Source organism: Acinonyx jubatus, chromosome B2, assembly GCF_027475565.1.
Source record: "Acinonyx jubatus isolate Ajub_Pintada_27869175 chromosome B2, VMU_Ajub_asm_v1.0, whole genome shotgun sequence".
Taxonomy (NCBI): domain Eukaryota; kingdom Metazoa; phylum Chordata; class Mammalia; order Carnivora; family Felidae; genus Acinonyx; species Acinonyx jubatus.
This window is the reverse complement of record NC_069385.1, coordinates 91,642,302-91,661,625: the sequence shown is the minus strand read 5'-3', so window position 1 is coordinate 91,661,625 and position 19,324 is coordinate 91,642,302. Positions and strand designations below refer to the sequence as shown.

The following is a 19,324-nucleotide window of genomic DNA, read 5'->3' as shown; positions in this document are numbered from 1 at the left end:
ACCTACTGAACCCTAGAATTACTGAATGAGAAACACTTGAGGTAGGGCTGACACTACATATAGAGATAACGTTTAACCTAGAAGTTTGCATATAAGGCTAAAATTTCCCAAAAAGATGACAGGATTAAAAAAGGAGGTAATCACCCTCATATGAAAGGTATGCTAACACCTTACAGATTTCTATAGGAAACACATGAGTTCATAGATGGAGGTGGAAAAACTAGATCAAGGGGAAAAAAGAGAGGGGTAGAAACCAGATGGAAGGGGAGAAAGGGAAAAAAGAAATAAAATATAAAGGGAAAAGGAACTAGGTAGAAGAGAAGAGATTGAATAAAGAATCTAGGTGAAGGGAGAGAGAACTGACAACTGGGAGAAGCCAGACAGAGGGAGAGAAAGGAGTGGAGAGAAAAAGTGGAGTACTGATTTTAAATTGCTCGCAAAATATTCTTCTTTCAATGGGATTAATTCTGTACCCTTGGGAAAGTTTAGAATTATCAGTTTCTTCCCATTTCACTGTGTGAAGAGTTTAAGAGTAGAAGTGAATATTTGGATATGAGGAAACCCACAGAGTTCTTTATAATTCAGTAGAAACAGAGAGACCTCATAGAAGATACATGCTTTCCTAATAATACTCACCAATGGTGAGTGTTACATGTGGTTGAACTATTTAGATTGTATTATATATATATATATATATACATATATACACACACACACACACACAATTAATGATCATACATATATAATGACATATATATATAAAATACATAATTAATGATCATATAATTTACAGCCAATATACAATATTGATACACAAAATGATAGGATGCTCACTATGTGTGCACATACATATACATATGTACATACACACACAGAATATGCAAATATCAAAGGACCTTTTCTCTTAGTAATAGTATTAAGAAGAGTTAAATTCCATTCTTTATTCCATTTTACGTTAGTTAGTGATTACTATTATATTTTCACTGAATTTTGGAGGACATTCTATGTTTACAAAACAGGTGTATATATGTGTTTTTCCCCTTAAGGCAGATACCTATGTTTCAACAATGCTAGCACATTTTATGTTATTTTATTTTTACTAAGAACATGTTTGAAATGTGAAATGTCAAGTAAGGAGACAAACTTTTTAGCAAGCTTACCAGAATTTATACAGCAAATATATTTTCATCTTAAAAAAAAAAAACTAATCTGGATGGCCACACATTTATTCCAATAACATCACCAATTCCATTCTTGGAACTTATCTTTTTAAATTAACTCCAAAACCTTCAGGATATTACTTTAAATATCAAACAGGGAAAATATTTTTCATTTTAAGATGGAAATCCAAATAATTTTTAGTTGGGTCTGCTTAATAAAAGGGGATATCAAATTACACAAAACTGTTTTTCATTATTTTGCTTAAAATTAGGTGTGGTTTAAAAGTGACAATATTATTTTCTTCTGTGTGGCCTCCATACTGCTTTTTATAAAGCAATTAAACTAAAGAAGTTTTGAAATTATTAACAATTATTTTAATGTACAACCAAGCATAAAATCCTCAATATAAATTTGAATGCTTAATTTCTGATATTTTTATATCAAAAGATGCCTTATTACTACACAGTCAACGTGAATGCCATTCTATATAACTTTACAGAAGATAAAGTATGTTTGTGGTTTTATGGAGTTTTTTAATTTTACTAATGGAGCATTAAACTGACTGAGAAAATACTGAAACTAAGTTTTATTTTTAATGTAAGCACTCAGTATGCTTAGGCAGCCAAAGAGGAGGTTGAAGGGCAATACTGAAGCTGTTTAGGCAAAATTATTGGGAGGTTATGGCTGCCTGTTTTTCTCCACAGACCTTTGACATATATATCATATTCTCTATGGTTCAGCCTGGACTTTTTAGCCTCATTTGCATGAGCCAAGGCTGCGTAGTCAGCAATGTAATTGCCCAAAGAAACAATCCTATTATTCTAAGTGAAGATATTGTTACTTTGCTAAATGAGAAAGCAGCCTACAGTACTAATCATTAGCTACATTTGAAATACATTAAATAAATGTGCTAACATTATCCAGTAGAGAATTTGAGTTCTCAGAAATACTTGCCTGTAGATCCTGGGACACAATTGCAGAAGAAATAGCCACTTAAATGTATACTGGCTGCTCCATTTTTGCAGGGCACAGATTTACAATCTTTGGTTTCTATTTCACAGACATTTCTTCCATGTCTTTGCAGACCACCGTTGCACTTGTGCAAATGGACCAAGCAGAGGCCATGCACTGATGTACTCTGGTTTCCTAAGCAATCCTCAGCATTGAGGATACATAATGGGTCCATGTAACCAAGAGAACAGCTGCATCTGCAACATGCAAAAACACAAAATCCAATTAGTCATATAATTTAAATATTTATCCCATATGTACTTAAATACACAGGATAGCAATACAATAAATATGGTTGTGGGCACACTTTTATATATTCTTATGGAAAATGTCCATACTGGGCACCTGGATGGCTCAGTTGGATGAGCATCCAGCTCTTGGTTTCGGCTCTGGTCATGCATGATCTTGCAGTTTGTATATCGGGCTCCTCACTGACAACGTGGAGTTCTCTTTCTCCCTCTCTTTCTCTCTTAAAATAAATAAATAAACTTAAAAAAAGAAGAGAAAAGAAAAGAAAATATCCATCCTGGGTCACTGACTCAGTTAAGCATCTGACTTGATTTCAGCTGAGGTCATGATCTTAGTGAGGTGAGATAGACCCCACTTAGGGATTCACGCTGAGTGTGGAGCCTGCTTGGGATTCTTCCTCTACCTCTCTCTGCCCCTCCCCCTTCAAAATAAATAAAATAAGAAAGAAAATGTCCATACTTGGCAAACTTAATTTTGCCTTATTGTGCAGAATGAGTGAAAATAACTTTGGTGAAAGACAGAGGCAGACTCAAAATACAGGTTCTGCCACTTTAATTTCTATGTAACCTAGGACAGTGTCATTAACTCTGGTGAGATTAAATGACAAGGTTAATGTCTCTGTGTTCGTCAGGACTTATGTAAAAATTTGCAGTACTGTTTTGTAGTGTGAGAAATTAGCTTCTGCTGACAATTAGCTTCTTTGATTGCAATATAAGTGCTTGCAATAAACTTTTGTCAAGGCATTCATTTCAAAGACATGTATCCTGAATAGACACACTGCCAGGTACACAACTAAAGCCCCAACGGAAGTTCCCCTTTTTAGAAAGCACTGGTTGACCTAGACGACCGATCTTTTGCCTGACTCTGCTTTTCCCTCGCCAGGCTTTAATTTCCGCTGACTGGTGTGTTTTAAATTCACCAGCATAGTGAACTCAAGAATCCCTAGATACCACCCTCTCCTCCCCCAAAAAGCCACAATTCTAGATCTGCCCTCTCTTTACCTAAGATGCAACCTCTCCCAGAAGCGAACCCTGTGCTGGCCAGAACCGGTGGTTAAAAAAAAAAAAAAAAAAAAAAAAAAAAAAATTCAAAGTTTCCTGATAATTGTTGCTGAGGTGCATAATAAGAATAATAAAATAATAAAAAACCACCCCGGAGAGTGCTGTAGCAACACTGGCCTGTGGAAATACTTGCGAGGGCTCTCAGAAGTTAGCATAGGCCCAAGTGCTGTAGGCCTCTGGCATTCCCAGCGGCGAAGTGAGTGTCCCAGACATTGGCTGCAGGCGGGTGAGTGCCAAACACCCCAGGCATGACGAGCCGATAGCAGCACTATCGATAGGCTGAGACGCACAAATCAAGTTTGAAGTATTTAATCTCATGCCTATGAGAATTGGGTTTTATTTTTTTTAATTTTTTTTTAACATTTATTTATTTTTGAGACAAAGAGAAACAGAGCATGAACGGGGGAGGGTCAGAGAGAGAGGGAGACAGAATCTGAAACAGGCTCCAGGCTCTGAGCTGTCAGCACAGAGCCCGACGCGGGGCCTGAACTCACGGAGCGTGAGATCATGACCTGAGCCGAAGTTGGACGCCTAACCGACTGAGCCACCCAGGCGCCCCTAGACGTGGGTTTTAATTAATAATAGTTTTTATTCATAGTATTCATTTCTATATTAATTCCATAAATATATGTTTGCATTTTCTATATGACTGGCATTGACCTAAATACACTGAACATCCATTCTTGTTTCTCAATATACTTCCCTATATGCTAGGCACCACCTTAGGTAAAGTGGATTATGATATGCCATTTTAATACAATTATACACTGTATAATATGTGCCCATTTATTCCTTTGAATATTGTAGATACATGCATAAAAAGCATCAGAAGAAGGATGCATAAGGTGATGAAGAAACATAAATCACATAGATAATCTTTGGTCTAAAATAAAGTGTTGTGATTTTAAAGTATCCTTTGCCAACTATTCAAAGGGCACTTAAGATAATCATATAAACATGTCAATGAGTTGAGAAGAGCAATGTCAAATTACTTTTCTTGTTATTATTAATGAAAATTAACCTACTGAACCTAAGTCATTACACTCATAAATTTATATGATGGTAGGTGTTTGGATCCAGCAAGAATGTTAAAGGTCAATTAGTTCAAATCTTTCTTCTTGTAGTTGTGAAAAATTTATCCGTTTAATGCAATTTGCCAAGGATCACTGAGATTGTTAATGGCAGTCAGTATAGTTGATGCTCTGATATATTCAAAGCACTGGCCTTGGAAAGGGAACCCTGGTTCTAATTCTTCTTCTCTAACTTATTTAGAAGTTACTGTGCCCTAGTTTTCTCATCTGTAAAATTATCAGTACTGTATCTCATAGAAGAGGATTACATGTGTTCATTACTGGGAAGGCAAGTCTGCTAGCAGTCATATCATATGTGCATATGTTTGCTTGAAATAAAGTTATTGAACATGGACTTGGCAGCTGTAAGTGGAGACTGATAATAGTAGTTTATTAGAAATTCAAGTAGAATGATATAATTTTTCAATATGGTTAACAAATTCTAATAAACTTCTGAATAAAACATAATATGTACTTGATTAACATGAAAGTTTCATTCCTGGAAAATCCAACGATTATTAAAATTTTATAAAAATATTTTGTGTCAGTATGTAAAATAGAGTTAAGACACTGGCTCAGATATTTATAAAAAAAAGTTTTATATCCACATTAATATATGTTGGGACTTTTGAAAATGGTATAAACCATGGAATGCTTTTTATTGTTGTTGTTCATGGAACTATTCTGTGCGCTGAAAAACTTATAACATTCATTATCCACCACTCACCTGCTAAATGACAGCTGTTTCAACCAATTATACTGAATATTAGAATGACCCTAGAAATTTCCAAAATGTCCCCAGAATGCAAAAGCATCTCTTTGAAAATCATTGACCTAAATAAATTTCTCCAGTTTACTAAAGCACTCACCCAGTCTTGTACAAGTATCTGGAACATTTTTCATCCCAATTAATACTACAAATTTAAATGCTGATATACATGTATATATGGATACCCAGTGCAAAGATAAATTGCTACTAAATTGAAAGCTTTTCAGTGACAAGTACATCAGTTTTGTAAAAAAAAGTCAGGAAAATTATAATGGGCCACATATATTATTTATAATTTTTAAGTGTTCTTATAATTTCATAGTACTTTTACTTTGAGAAAATAAATTGGACTAAAAGATTTCATGAATGTGTTACTAACTTTATTATTAAATAAGCCAATTTGAATTATACTTAAGTTTGAAACAAGTAATGATATGATTGAAGAACAAAGCAAAACATGTCTGTTGAAAATACGGTCTCATTTATAAATACTGTGATTTAAATTTTTTCATTATTTAGTGTTTTAACGGGAAATGTATCCTTGGAAGAGAAGAAATTAAATACATCACTGTACTTATTCCCCTAAGTGCTAAGACTAGGATCCATATGCCTTATACACAGTGGATGCTCCATTAATATTGTTTGACTATATAACCATCAAATGTATTTTAAAATTGAATTATGCTCAAGAGAAAGGTCATCTTAAAGGTTCTGAATAAACAGCTTCATGAAATTCCAAGTCTTAGAAGATAATTTCAAAAGTAATGCAAAAAGGTTAGACCTATAAAAAGCTATTTAGATATAATGAAGTAAAATAAAAAATCTGGCCCAGGTAGCACAAAATCATATAACATGCATACATTTTTATTGTTTGACACATGAAATTAAAGCATGAAAAGTCATAGAGCCTGCAGCTATAATGTAGTCAAACTTTGACTTTATATCATAACATATGCATTGGTTTGCACCTAAAAGAAAAAAAAAAAAAAGACACGTGGAAGATAATTGTGTATATATTAGCTAAGTTTCAACTCATGCTATAGTTGAAAATTAATTATACAAAAGTGCTTCCTTTAATGAAGTTTGTTATAATTAATTTTTGGCATGGATACAGAAAACACAATGATACCTACTTTAGAATTGCTTAAATGCATTAATGACCTCTATATCATTTTACTCTAAAGTTTAGAGACACAAGGTTATCACACTGTCCAGAGCACAATAAAAAGAAACAAAACAAAACAAACAACAACAAATATATATATATATACACATATATACATACACATATATGTATATATGTATATATTTACATATATACATGTTATATGTATTATGTTATGCATTATATTGATATATGTATTTCATATACACTTATATGTGTCTTATATTAATTATACATATATATGTCATATTAATATACACATACATATATGTGTGTGTGTGTATGTATATATAAATTCAGTAGACAAAAGGATTCAGCAACTAGAGAAATGCGGTTTAGTAGTTAAAAAACTAATCATAAACAAAAAATACATACATATATGCACACATACAGTAAGCCATATTTATATGCAGTTCAGTTTCCTTTCTTTCTTTTTTTTTCTTTTTCTTTTTTTCTGAGACTAAAATGTAACAAAACTTGCCTGGAAGCCAGAAAAGTATTCATGGCATATCCAAAAATTAAAAATAAACACAAAACAAGACATTCAAGTTCTTTAATTAGAAAAGTCATCAATATCATAGCAAACATTAAAAATCTTAGAAATTAATAATCATCAGACTTCCTGGTTCAGAAGTAACTTAAGAAAAACCCTGATCAAAATATATTTCTGTGGCATAGTCACCTAAAGCTGTATTTATATAAGCCTCCTAACACTACAGAAACAGGTTTTGAAACTATACTTGATTTTATCATATATTTTTAGATTTTACACTTTAAAACAAAACTTTTGCTTATAACTGAAAAATAGTGTTTTGCTTATATTTAGCATTACATGGAAAATGTGAAAATTTAAAAAATAGATCATCAAAGAAACGAGTTTATTTTAAAGGTCCCAGAAAGAAAGCCAGAAAATTCATTGCTATAACACAAATTACTTGTATGTTTAGAAAGTGAAAATAATACTTATTTTAGCAATTTAAAAAGATATTTACTTTATAAATGACATAGAATAAACATGAGATGTGTTCTCCTGGTAGAACTCCCTAAGGAATATGGTATAAACCTCAAGACAAGGAAAGGCATCCTGGCTATGTGCACCTTTGCAACACTCCTCAACTCTGTAACATAGACTACCTATTCAAACTGTATGTTACCATAAATGGGAGACAAAGGAGCAAACATTGGACAAAAGGCAACCCCCCTCCCTCTACCCTTAGGTGTTCAGGGCTCAGCCTTTTGGGTCTTAGCCCGCTGAGCCCGTGCTGGCACAAAATAAAGCTGCTTCCTGCAAAGAAAACCTCAATGTCCCAACTTTCTGTGTCTGACTTATGCTACATTTCGTGGGGGCTCACCTGGGAGGCAGAAATGGTGTTTCACCTCCCTTGTCACCAGGGTACAAACCTCAGGGCACTGGGAGAGGCGACCTCACCTGAAGCTAGTGAACTGTAGGAGACTAGCCTGGCAGGCTGGGTGAAGGCTGGGATGCACAAAGGAAACTGTGAGGCCCAGGAACCAGCTCAGGGAGTGCCACCTGTTAGACTGGTAAGAACCTGGGTTCTTTTGGCAGACCTGCCCCTAAGAGACAGAAGGGGAGCCTGATCACCTCCCAGAGTTGCCCGAGTAGTTCCATAAGGAATGAAACTGCAACTCTAAGGCACTGGGTGCTGGGCAGCAGGTTGGAGTAGCTGTGTAACTGTGCAAATGAGATGGACAGTGGAAAGGTTCCACCTGGACCTGACCGATGGCCAAAGCAAAGTGTTGAGTCCTGATCCTCGGTGGTTCCATGGCGACCTCATATGGCTTAGAGCATGTCAGACTTCCTCAGGAGTCTGATTCAGATCAGGGCTTGATATTGAACTCATCAATGCTAAGAGGCACCTGAAATATCTCTGAGAGGAGAGTGGTTGGAAATGGAAGAAGTGAGTATGCATCCTCAACAAATTAGTCCCTCACTTCCCCCTTTTTCATCTCTTGTGCATGAAAGTTATCCATTAGGGGTAAGAAATGGGTGGAAAGCAGAGTAAGCTGACTCCCCTAGAGTGTATGTTGAGGAATTTCATAAAGGGATATTCAGGAGATTATGGTGTGAAATTATCTCCTGGAAAACTCTGGACATTCTGTGAAATTGGCCATCTTTCAGGGTCGGCTGCCCCTTCAAGGGCTCACTTGATAAGGAACTAGTTGGCCAAGTGTTGAGGGTCGTTGTGGGGGATCAAGGCCACTCCAACCAATTTTCCTGCATTGCCTATTGGCAAGAACTGGTCTTATCCCAGCCACTTTGGCTAAAAGTCTGTATTGAAGAGAACTGTAACGTTATGATGGCTCATGTCATGGCTTCCTCCAAATGCTGGCCCCAAACTGAAATACCTATACTGCTGCAGAAGCCTGAGGGAACCCCGCTGTCATATGCCCCACTCTACCCCTCACTGACACTTGTGCCTCTAGCCACCCTGGCTGCTGAAACTCCACTGGAGCCTGCCCCTAGTCCTAAGGCCTCACCACCTCTAGTACCACCGGCCTCTCCAGATGTGACTGACTCACCTGGCCCACCAGTCCTAACCACATAGATGACTCCTAGAAGGTGATTAGAAAGAAGATCAGGCCAGTGGAGACACTCCCTCCCTGCAGCAACACCAGGGAATCGTACAGATGCCACTGAGGCAAACTAGAGCTTGCTTTAGATTTGGTTTTCTCCTTTTCCATTACGTTAAGGTGGAAGTTGAGGATATTGATTGAGATCTTCTTTGTTTTTTAACATAAGCATTTGAAGCCATAATTTTTATTCTAAATACTGTCTCACCTGAGCATCTGGATGGCTCAGTCGGTTAGGCATCTGACTCTTGATTTCAGTTCAGGTCATGATCTCACAGTTTGTGAGATAGAGCCCTGCATAGGGCTCCATGCTTACAGCATGGTGCCTGCTTAGGATTCTGTCTCTCCCTCTCTCTCTATCCCTACCCTATTTACTTGCTCACTCTGTCTCTCTCAAAGCAAATCAATAAACTGAAAAAAAATGCTGCATTGTCTATATCCCATGAATTTTGGCATGCCATATCTTTATTTTAATTAATCTCAAATGATTTTCTATGTTCCTTGTATTTTCTTTTTGATTCATTGATTTATGTGGACTATATTATTTAATTTTCACATATTATGAATTTACTGAATACCTTATTGTTTTTGATTCCTAATTTTATTCCATTGTAGTTAGAAAATATATTTTTATTATCATAATCCTTTTAAATATATTGCAGCTAGTATTAACATCTTGGAAAACGTTCAATGTGCTTTAAAGAATGCCATTCTGCTGTTGCTGAATAGAGTGTTCTATAGCTGTCTGCCAGTTCTACTTTATCTGTAGTGTTCCTCAGTTTTATATATTTGTTCATCTACCAAATGTCACATCCACTACTTAAAGTGTAGTATTGGAGTTTCCAACTATTATTGTTGAATTCACCATTTCTTTCTTCAATTCTGTCAGTTTTTGTTTTATGTATTTTGAATTTCTATTGTTAAGTACATATATGTTTATAATTGCTACATCTTCTCATGGATTGATTCTTTTATAATTATAAAATGTTGTTTGTTTTCTCAATAACCATTTTTTTCTTTTAAAGTCTATTTTGTCTGATATTAACATAGATAACCCAAGTTTCAATGATTGCTGATTGAATGCTATATATTTTTTTATCCTTTTACTTTCAACCCATTTGTACATTTAAATGTAGAATGTATCTCCTATGGATGGTATATACTATGTTTATCCAGAAATTATATAACCTGAAAATCTTTGCCTTTGGCTGGATTTTTAATCCATTTTATTTTAATATTATTATTAATATAGTTGGATTTATTTATGTCTGTCATTCTCCTTTTTGTTATCCATATATCTCATGTCTTTTTCATATATCCATTCTGATACTACTTACTTTTGTATGAAGTAAATATTTTCTGGGGCAAATTTTAGTATCTATAGTGCTGTTTTTACTACATTATTTGAGTTATTTTCTTAACTGTTGCTCTGGAGTTTACCATATATACCTTAATATACCAGATCTACCACATACTTAATATATCACAGATACTAATTTAATTCTTGTGTGATACAGAAAATTTATTACTACATGTCTTTCTTACCCTCTTTTGTTCTCTTTTGTCCTTCCTTTGTTGCTAATGTTGTTACACATAATAGAATATAATATACATTATGTAAATAATATATAATAAGTACATATGCATATGTTTGAGATATAAATATCAATCATTTTACACAAAAAATATTATTATTAATTACTATAAAATAATTCAGGAAGTTAAAATCAAAAACACAAGATAATAACAAGTATTGGCAAGGGTGTGGAGAAAAAGGAAAACTCATGTAACTGTTGGTGAGAGTGCAAACTGGTGCGGCCACTTTGGAAAACAGTATGGAGATTCCTCAAAAACGTAAAAATAGAATTACTATATGATCCAGTAATTCCACTATTGTGTATTTACCTAAGGAAAACAAAAACACTAATTCATAAAGATATATGAACCCCTGTGTTTAGTACAGCATTATTTACAATAGCCAAGATATATAAGCAACCCAAGTGTCCATTGATAGATGGATAATGAAGATGTGGCATTAGAGAGAGAGAGAGAGAGAGAGAGAGGGAGAGAGAGAGAGAGATCTCAGAACATTACTCAGACATAAAAAAGAATGAAATATTTCCATTTACAACAATTTGGATGGACCTAGAAGGTATAATGCTAAGAGAAACAAATCAGTCAGAGAAAGACAAATACCATATGATCTCACATAGGGAATTTAAGAAACAAACAAAATAAAAAGCAGCCAACAATGACAGGTGCACCTGGGAGCTCAGTCAGGTAAGTATCCGACTCTTGGTTTCAGCTCAGGTCATGATGTCACAGTCCCTGAGTTCAAGTCCCATGTCAGGCTCTGCACTGACAGCCCAGAGCCTGTTTGGAATTCTCTCTCTTTCTTTCTCTCTCTTTCTGCCTTCTCCCACCCTCTCTTTCTCTCAAAAATAAATAAACAATTTTATTAAAAAGCAACAAACACCACCACCACCAACAACAAAACTCTTAAATATAGGAAAGAAACTTGTGTTTGCCAGAAGGGGGGTGAGAGAGGGTTATGTGAAATTCATAAATGTAATTAAGAGTATACTTTTCTTAGTGAGCAGTAGAAATGCATGGAATTGTTGAATCATTAAAAAATCAATTATGGCTTATCAGTACAATTATAACTTTTTGATAAGGAGATGATATTCTTTGTTCAAATGATTCATAAATACCTGGATCTATTAATTTCATCTTTATAAATAGCTTCATGTTGACACCCACTTTCTTGATAATCAGTTGTATTTTCCAGAGACGTTTTTCCAGGCCATCTTGGAATACATAGACACCAATATCCCTTATTGCCTTCTTCAGTCAAACAATTGCATTCATTTGCATGCATCTATAAAGTATTTAAAAAAAAGAGTTTTTTAAATATTCATCACATTACAATACTACAATCATCTCAAAGTTTGAATTTCATGCTTTCCTTTATGCATTAAATTCATGTATTCCTTTAGCAAAGGTAAAATAAACTGTTTTGATTAATATCAAAATCAGTTTTAAACAGTCATAGTTTATTTATTGACAGGAATACATAAATTGTATAAAGTAAAATAAATCAACATCTATTATTCAATTGTTTTAAAATATCTTAGTGTAATTTGTATCAAAATTTTATAGAGGCGCCTGGGTGGTTCAGTCGGTTGAGCGTCTGACGTCGGCTCAGGTCATGATCTCACGGTCTGTGAGTTCGAGCCCCGCGTCAGGATCTGTTCTGACAGCTCAGAGCCTGGAGCCTGTTTCATATTCTGTGTCTCCCTCTCTCTCTGACCCTCCCCCTTCATGCTCTGTTTCTCTCTGTCTCAAAACAATAAATAAACGTTAAAATTTTTTTAAAAAATTTTTAGATGTAGCTTACATGTTAACTGATGTGATGGAAATAGCATTATACTAATAACCATATCCATGGAAAAACTGTTTTCTGTATCCCTAAATAATTTTTCTTCATGAGTGATTTATTGGATTCATTTATTGAATTTATTCATTGAATTCATCCATTCATTTATTGGATTGATATAACATTTTAATGTATCCCTTACAAAAATGAATTAAATAAAATCTTTAACACATTTTTATTTCATATATGCATGGAAGTCATAATTTTACCTGTTTAAAAATATATTTCATTTTAACCATTTTGGAGGTCTTCCACAAACATGTCCAGTGTATTTACCTTAAAGGAGTACATAAAGTTTGTTGCCAGGGAAGTGCAACTCTCATGGACAGCTTAAACACAGGCATATCTTTTCCAACTACGCTGTTTATACTTATTTCCCATCAATGGCTACAATGATTAGAAATTTAGTTTCATGGTCTAGTCCTTTGGTGATAGATAAATGATTTATACAGATCTAGTCTGTTGGGTAAGAGTCAACTGATAATCTGTTTCTCCATTTTTCTATTTGGAGCTCATATCACTTAATAATTTTTAGTCTACTGGGAAGGAGACGATCTCTTTGACATGGATAGATTTTTTTTTTCAAATGCAATTCACCCTTAACTCATGGCTAAAATACAAAATGAATCTCTAAGCTTTCTCTATATTTGTCTGAATCTCTACGTATTTATACTTTAGGAAAAAAAATTTATCCCTCACTGTTTGAATGCATAATCATTTTCTATATGCAGAGGGTATTTGTTGTAAATTTTCTTAAAGAGGCCCTGTTAGAATTTGCCTACAAAATTAAAGTTAAATTAGCATTTACATAAGAATAATTATTAGCATTTTATGACACTTTTATTATTCTCTCCATATATATGTATAATAATATATGTATATGTACATTCATGTGAACATACTATTATTGTGATTGCACTTTATCCTGAATTACATTAGCGTGTCATTTTTATAAACAAGGATATTATATTTTCATATAATATTTTATATGCAAAATTATCAAATTAGGAAATTAACTTTTATATATTTTAACCAATAAATTTTATTAAAATTCACCAATTGTTCTGATATACTATATAAAAATACAATATACAAATTTTCCTTCTTCAACATGACTAGAAAATACAAAATACCAAAACTTCAAATTACCCAGAAGTGGAATATACATAAACACAAGTGATTAATGATTTTGTTTTTACTCCTTGTTGGTCTGTACAGTTTTGTAGATATCGTATTGGACAATTTGAATGTGCATGTCTTCCATTATCTTGTTTACTTTTGAATTCTTTTTAGTTGATTTGGTTTAATTATGAAAGCAATACAATTAATCTTATTCTAAAATCCAATCCCTCTTATGTTCTGTATACACACACACACACACACAATCACATTTTTCTTGATTTCTTGTAATAAGCTTTACAATATTTTTTATATTTTTCTTCTTTTTTTAAAGTTTGTATTTTAATTCTAGTTAGTTAACATACAACATTATATTAGTTTCATGTGTACAATATAGTAACTTAACACTTCCATACATCACCCTGTGTTCATCACAATAAATGCACTCCTGAATCCTCATCACCTGTTTAGCCCATCCCCCCACCCACCTCCTCTCTGGCAAACATCAGTTTGTTCTCTATAGTTAAGAATCTGTTTTGGGGACCCTGGGTGGCTCAGTTGTTGAAGTGACTGACTTGATTTTGGCTCAAGTTTATATAGGCTTGGGTCATGATATCATGGTTCCTGAGATGGAGCCTGGCATGGGGCTCTGCACTAATAGTGTGGAGCCTGCCTGGGATTCTTTCTCTGCCTCACTCTCTGCTCCTTCCCCACATATGCATGTGCTCTCTTTCTCTCTCTCTTAAAATAAATTAAAAAAATAAATATTTTAAAAAGAAACTGTTTCTTGGTTTGCCTCTCTCTTTCTCTCTCCCCCCCCCCTTTGCTTGTTTGTTTTGTTTCTTAAATTCCACATATGGCATTTATCTTTCTCTGACTTATTTTGTTTAGCATAATACTTTCTGGGTCCATTCATGTCATTGAAAATAGAAAGAGTTTATTTCTTTAATGGCTGCATAATATTCCACTCTATGTATATACAGCCCATTGTCTTCATCCATTTATTAGTCGATGGATATTTGGGCTATTTCTATAATCTGGCTATTGTAGATAATGCTGCTATAAACATTGGAGTGCATGTATTCCTTTGAGTTTTTGTATTCTTTGGGTAAATACCTAGTAGTGCAATTGCTAAATTGTAGGGTAGTTCTATCTTTAACTTTTTGAGGAAACTCCATACTGTTTTCCACAGAGGCTGCACCAGTTTACATTCCCACCAACACTGTAAGAGGGTCCCCCTTTTTCCACATCCTCACCATCATCTGTTGTTTCTTGTGTTGTTGATTTTAGCCATTCTGACAGGTGTGAGGTGATAGTTCACTGTGGTTAGACTTGTATTTCCCTGATGATCATTGGTGTTGAGTATGTTTTCATGTGTCTGTTGGCCATCTGGATGTCTTCTTTGGAAAAGTGTCTATTCATGTCTTCTGCCCATTTTTTAATTGGATCATTCATTTTGGGGGTGTTATGTTTTGTATTGTACTTGTATATTATTATGTTTATCATTGTAATTTAAGCATGCACAGTCCTAGGGTGCCTGTGTGGCTCAGTCAGTTGAGTGTCCCACTCTTGAATTTGGCTCTGGTCATAATCTCTGGGTTGTGGGATTGAGGCCTGTGAACAGCTCTACACTGAGTGTGGTGCCTTCTTAATATTCTCTCTCTCTGTTCACACATTCCCTCTCTAAAAAGATTAAAATAATAAAATAAAATAAATAAAATAAAATAAAATAAAAAGCATGCACAGTCCTATTAAACTCCTTTCAGGGAGTAAATTACATGGGTTTTCAAAATAGTGGAAGAAGACTAGGCTGCACAGTCAATATAGTGCCTCAGGACAGAGACATTTTATATGCTTACCCCCTTCTTGCTATTAAGACTTTGACCCTGTATCTCTGACAGCAGATTCTGCAGTTATTTTCTCCACTTGTAACACCTGCCCCATCTTCCATTTGGTTATGTTGTTTGTTTCAGGGGCCTAGTCAAGAGTTCATAGATTGATCCTTTGGCTCATGCAAATTTTCTAAGAACTATTGCTTCTCAAATATTGGGTTTCTATAGCTTTTTTGTTTGTTTGCATCTTTTCCGTATAGTTTGGGATGATTCAATACAATATAAGAAGAAAAGTAAACACTACCACCTAAACACACTCAAAGCCTAGAGTCTGTGAAGATCTGTATATGCTTAATTCTCTATTTCTACTGAAAAATACAAAAGAATGCATACTTTACTGTTTTATGATGAAGAGAAAAATATCATACACTAAAGAGTTATTTTTAGTTATTAACAATCTAGGTCACTAAATAATACATAATCAAAGCTTAGAAAGAAAACAATGTTTTAACAACAAGGAATAGTGCAGAATTCAGACTATGGCAAACTATTATTTCCTATAAATATACACTTTTATTTTTTGCTTTATTTTCAAAATAATTATTTCTGGGATTTAGGAAAATGTGAAAGAACTAAAAGAAAACTTGGCTAGTAAATATTCCTCAAAATAATATTTCAAAAAAATATTATCCTTTTCTGTAAGGGCTATCATATGAACACCTAAATTACATTGAAAGCTTTGTTAAGACTCTTTTATTATATGTTGAAGATGATTAATTTTTCTTTACTGAAATTATTTACTATATCCAACAACTCTTGCAAGTAATTCCTGCAATTGAAAAATTCTTAATTTGATATTTCAACAGAGTCTCTCATCCTTTCATATAGTCTAGTCCTCTAACAAAATTTTACTCTTCTATAATTAAATTTAGGCATAAGAAAAAGTCTCTCAGAAAAACCTTATAATACAGTAAATTTTATCAGTGGGTACATACAAATCTGAATCTACATTACACATCCAGAGAAAAGATTTCTTAATTTTTGAATATATGGGAAATCAAGAAATCTACTTAAAAGAGTTCCTCAAACCTCTGAAATTTTGTGCAAAACATTGTGATTGTGCATAAGTTATTGTCAGGATACTGTTCCTAGCCTTCATCAAATTTTCAAGGGACTCTGAGAAAAAAAAGAAAGAATGGTTGAAATCTACTCATGTATGCCCAAGATAAGAGTAACAGAAATTACTTGAAAGTTCAGCACTTATATGTATATATATATGATTACTATTACTATTATATTAATAATATATTATGATCAACTTATAATAATAAACATAATTATATTACAATTATTAATATTGACAATCAATAACATTTGTAATTACACAAACATCCAATATTAAAAATGTACATAAAAAATGGAATAAGATTTTACTCTATTCTTGATAATTAAATAATGTTTGTTTGATGAGGGCTTGTAATACAATCATAAATCTTGGCAATGGATGATCTTTTCTTCCCAAGGAGAAAAGAAATAAAACAAAACTTATGGAAATTCTTTTTTTTTTTAAAGAGAGAGAGAGAGAGAGAGAGAGAGAGAGAGCACTGTATGCATACAAGAGCAACCAGGGAGAGACACAAAGAAAGGGAGAGAGAGAAACTTAAGCAGGCTCATACCCAGCATGGAGCCATATGTGGGGCTTGATCCCACAATGGTGAGATCATGACCTGACCCAAAATCAAGAGTTGGATGCTTAACCGACTGAGTCACCCAGGTGCCCCAAAACCTATGGAAATACTTTTTATGGGAATTCATTATTACTGATGTAGGTATCTAACATAATACTACATTCAAAATTAACTTTGGCTGAATGGAATTTAAGCTACATGAACAATATTCACAATATACTTCACAAAATGGTTTGTATATATAAGTAAATGACTAAGTAATGCTGTCATTTCATGGAAAATCATATTTTTGTATATATTATTTTTCTACTTCTATATTATATTAGTTGAGTTACTTAGTAAAGAGATTCTAAAGGGGAGAAAGTCTAAGACCTAAAAGACATATTTACCATTTTTTGACCCTTGTTAATGAAACAGATCTGGAAAGAGACTTCACCTATAGGAGCAAGTGACTTCTTTATAAGATATGTAGAAACCTGGATTCTTAGGAAAGTATTCATCAAAGTAAAAATTGCACCAAAGTTCAAAAAGCAAGAAAGACTTTATTCAAAACTATTTCAAAAGAAGAGAGAGATGGAACTCAACTTTGCTGAAACAAGACAGGAAAGATTTTAAGTGCTGGTATTAGCTAGGGAAAAAGTACTGGAGGAAATTAAAGGAGAGATTGATCAATGAAATGTGTAAAGTACATTCACTGAGCTATCCTTGAGTTTGCAAGGGTTTTGGTTTGTTAGGAGGCTTTCTGTGTTTGCTAACTGGTACCCACTGCAGTTAGGCTCCTACTCTCTCACTGGATATTAACATTTACATTTCTCCTTCAACGTTTTCATTTGAAAGAAATAGTTCCTAGGTCCTTGAGGAAGACATTTCCTGTCCCCTAAAACTGGCCAGAGGCTGAGAGTAGATTTGCATATATTTCAAAGAAGCAGATAAAGAACTTACTGTTGCAAATTTTATGAAGTAAATGCTCCAAGTAAAAGGAGGTCAGGGATCTATAGTCAAGAAGAAGCCTATCTAAAGTTCAGTTAAGCTGAGGGGAACATTAAGAATGTCTTGGTCATATTCTTAGTTAAATAAATATATATCTGGATGAATTTATCTGGTTCAAATTTATCTGGACTTAAACCTAGTAAAAAATATTGAAATAATTAAATTTGGTAAAGGTCTTTCTTATTCCAACTTTTAGTGTCCCTCTGTGTCTTCCACGTTTATTTTTATTATTTTTTTAAATTTTATTTATTTTTGATAGAGAGAGACAGAGCACAAGTGGGGGAAGGGCAGAGTGAGACAGAGACACAGAATCCGAAGCAGGCTCCAAGCTTTCATCACAGAGCCCGATGCAGGGCTTGAACTCACAAACCGCGAGATTATGACCTGAGCCAAAGTAGGAAGCTTAACCGACTGAGCCACCCAGGTGTCCCTCTTCCACGTTGTGTTAAAAGCATCCTCTGTCTAACCATTCCCTACAAGTAAGGCTCTAGAGCATATTAACATCCTTCCATAAATTCTCCCTTCTGAGACACTAGTAAGACTGACTCTATTAGGTGTTGTTTTCCATTACTATGTTAAATCTAAGAGAATTAGTTTCTCTTGATCAACAGAACAGTCTAGTGGTCTTTTGGAGGATCAGCAGTGAACAAACACAAAATTCTGCAAAGATCTAATTAAAATACCCTCAATAACAAAGTTCACAACCCTAGACTGCAAGTGGTGCACTATTCTGGGACCATTGGACACTTGTCTCTCCAACTATGACAGTGACATAGGTATAGTATTAGGTCTGAACTCCAATTTATTTTCATCACATTCCCAAATGCTATTTATTTATTTTTTCCTCTTAAGAATAAGAAAACACTTTAGGAATCCTTTGATTATGTGATCCAATTTGATCCAGAGAGAAAGGAAATTTCTTTCAACATCACTTCCTCTGCTAAGTGTAAGAGTATGTCTACTGTAAGAGGACAAGTATTGCTCCCACAATTTCATCATCCAGATGACTTAAATAAACAATGAGTTCAGAAATCACTGCTATCTGCATTCCTTGAACAAATTATTCCTTGAGTCACCTTTCCAAAATCTTGTAAAAACTTTTGTGTGGGTATCAGTTTAGACTGACTGCTCTTTGGTAGGTTTTAGAGACATGACATTGAACAGGCACCTATGTACCTATG

General features: G+C 34.1%; 1 protein-coding gene across 1 annotated transcript in view; it reads right to left on the bottom strand.

The window, feature by feature from the left end:
• The window catches only part of EYS (eyes shut homolog), a 1,591,614-nt gene that overhangs the window by 1,415,044 nt on the left and 157,246 nt on the right, over nucleotides 1–19,324 (bottom strand). Inside the window, exons 8-10 of the mRNA XM_053222617.1 lie at nucleotides 11,790–11,956; nucleotides 2,112–2,369; nucleotides 1,721–1,723 (exon numbers count right to left, since the gene is read on the bottom strand). Coding sequence (XP_053078592.1) covers nucleotides 1,721–1,723; nucleotides 2,112–2,369; nucleotides 11,790–11,956 — 428 coding nt within the window. The remainder of the gene's footprint in view (nucleotides 1–1,720; nucleotides 1,724–2,111; nucleotides 2,370–11,789; nucleotides 11,957–19,324) is intronic.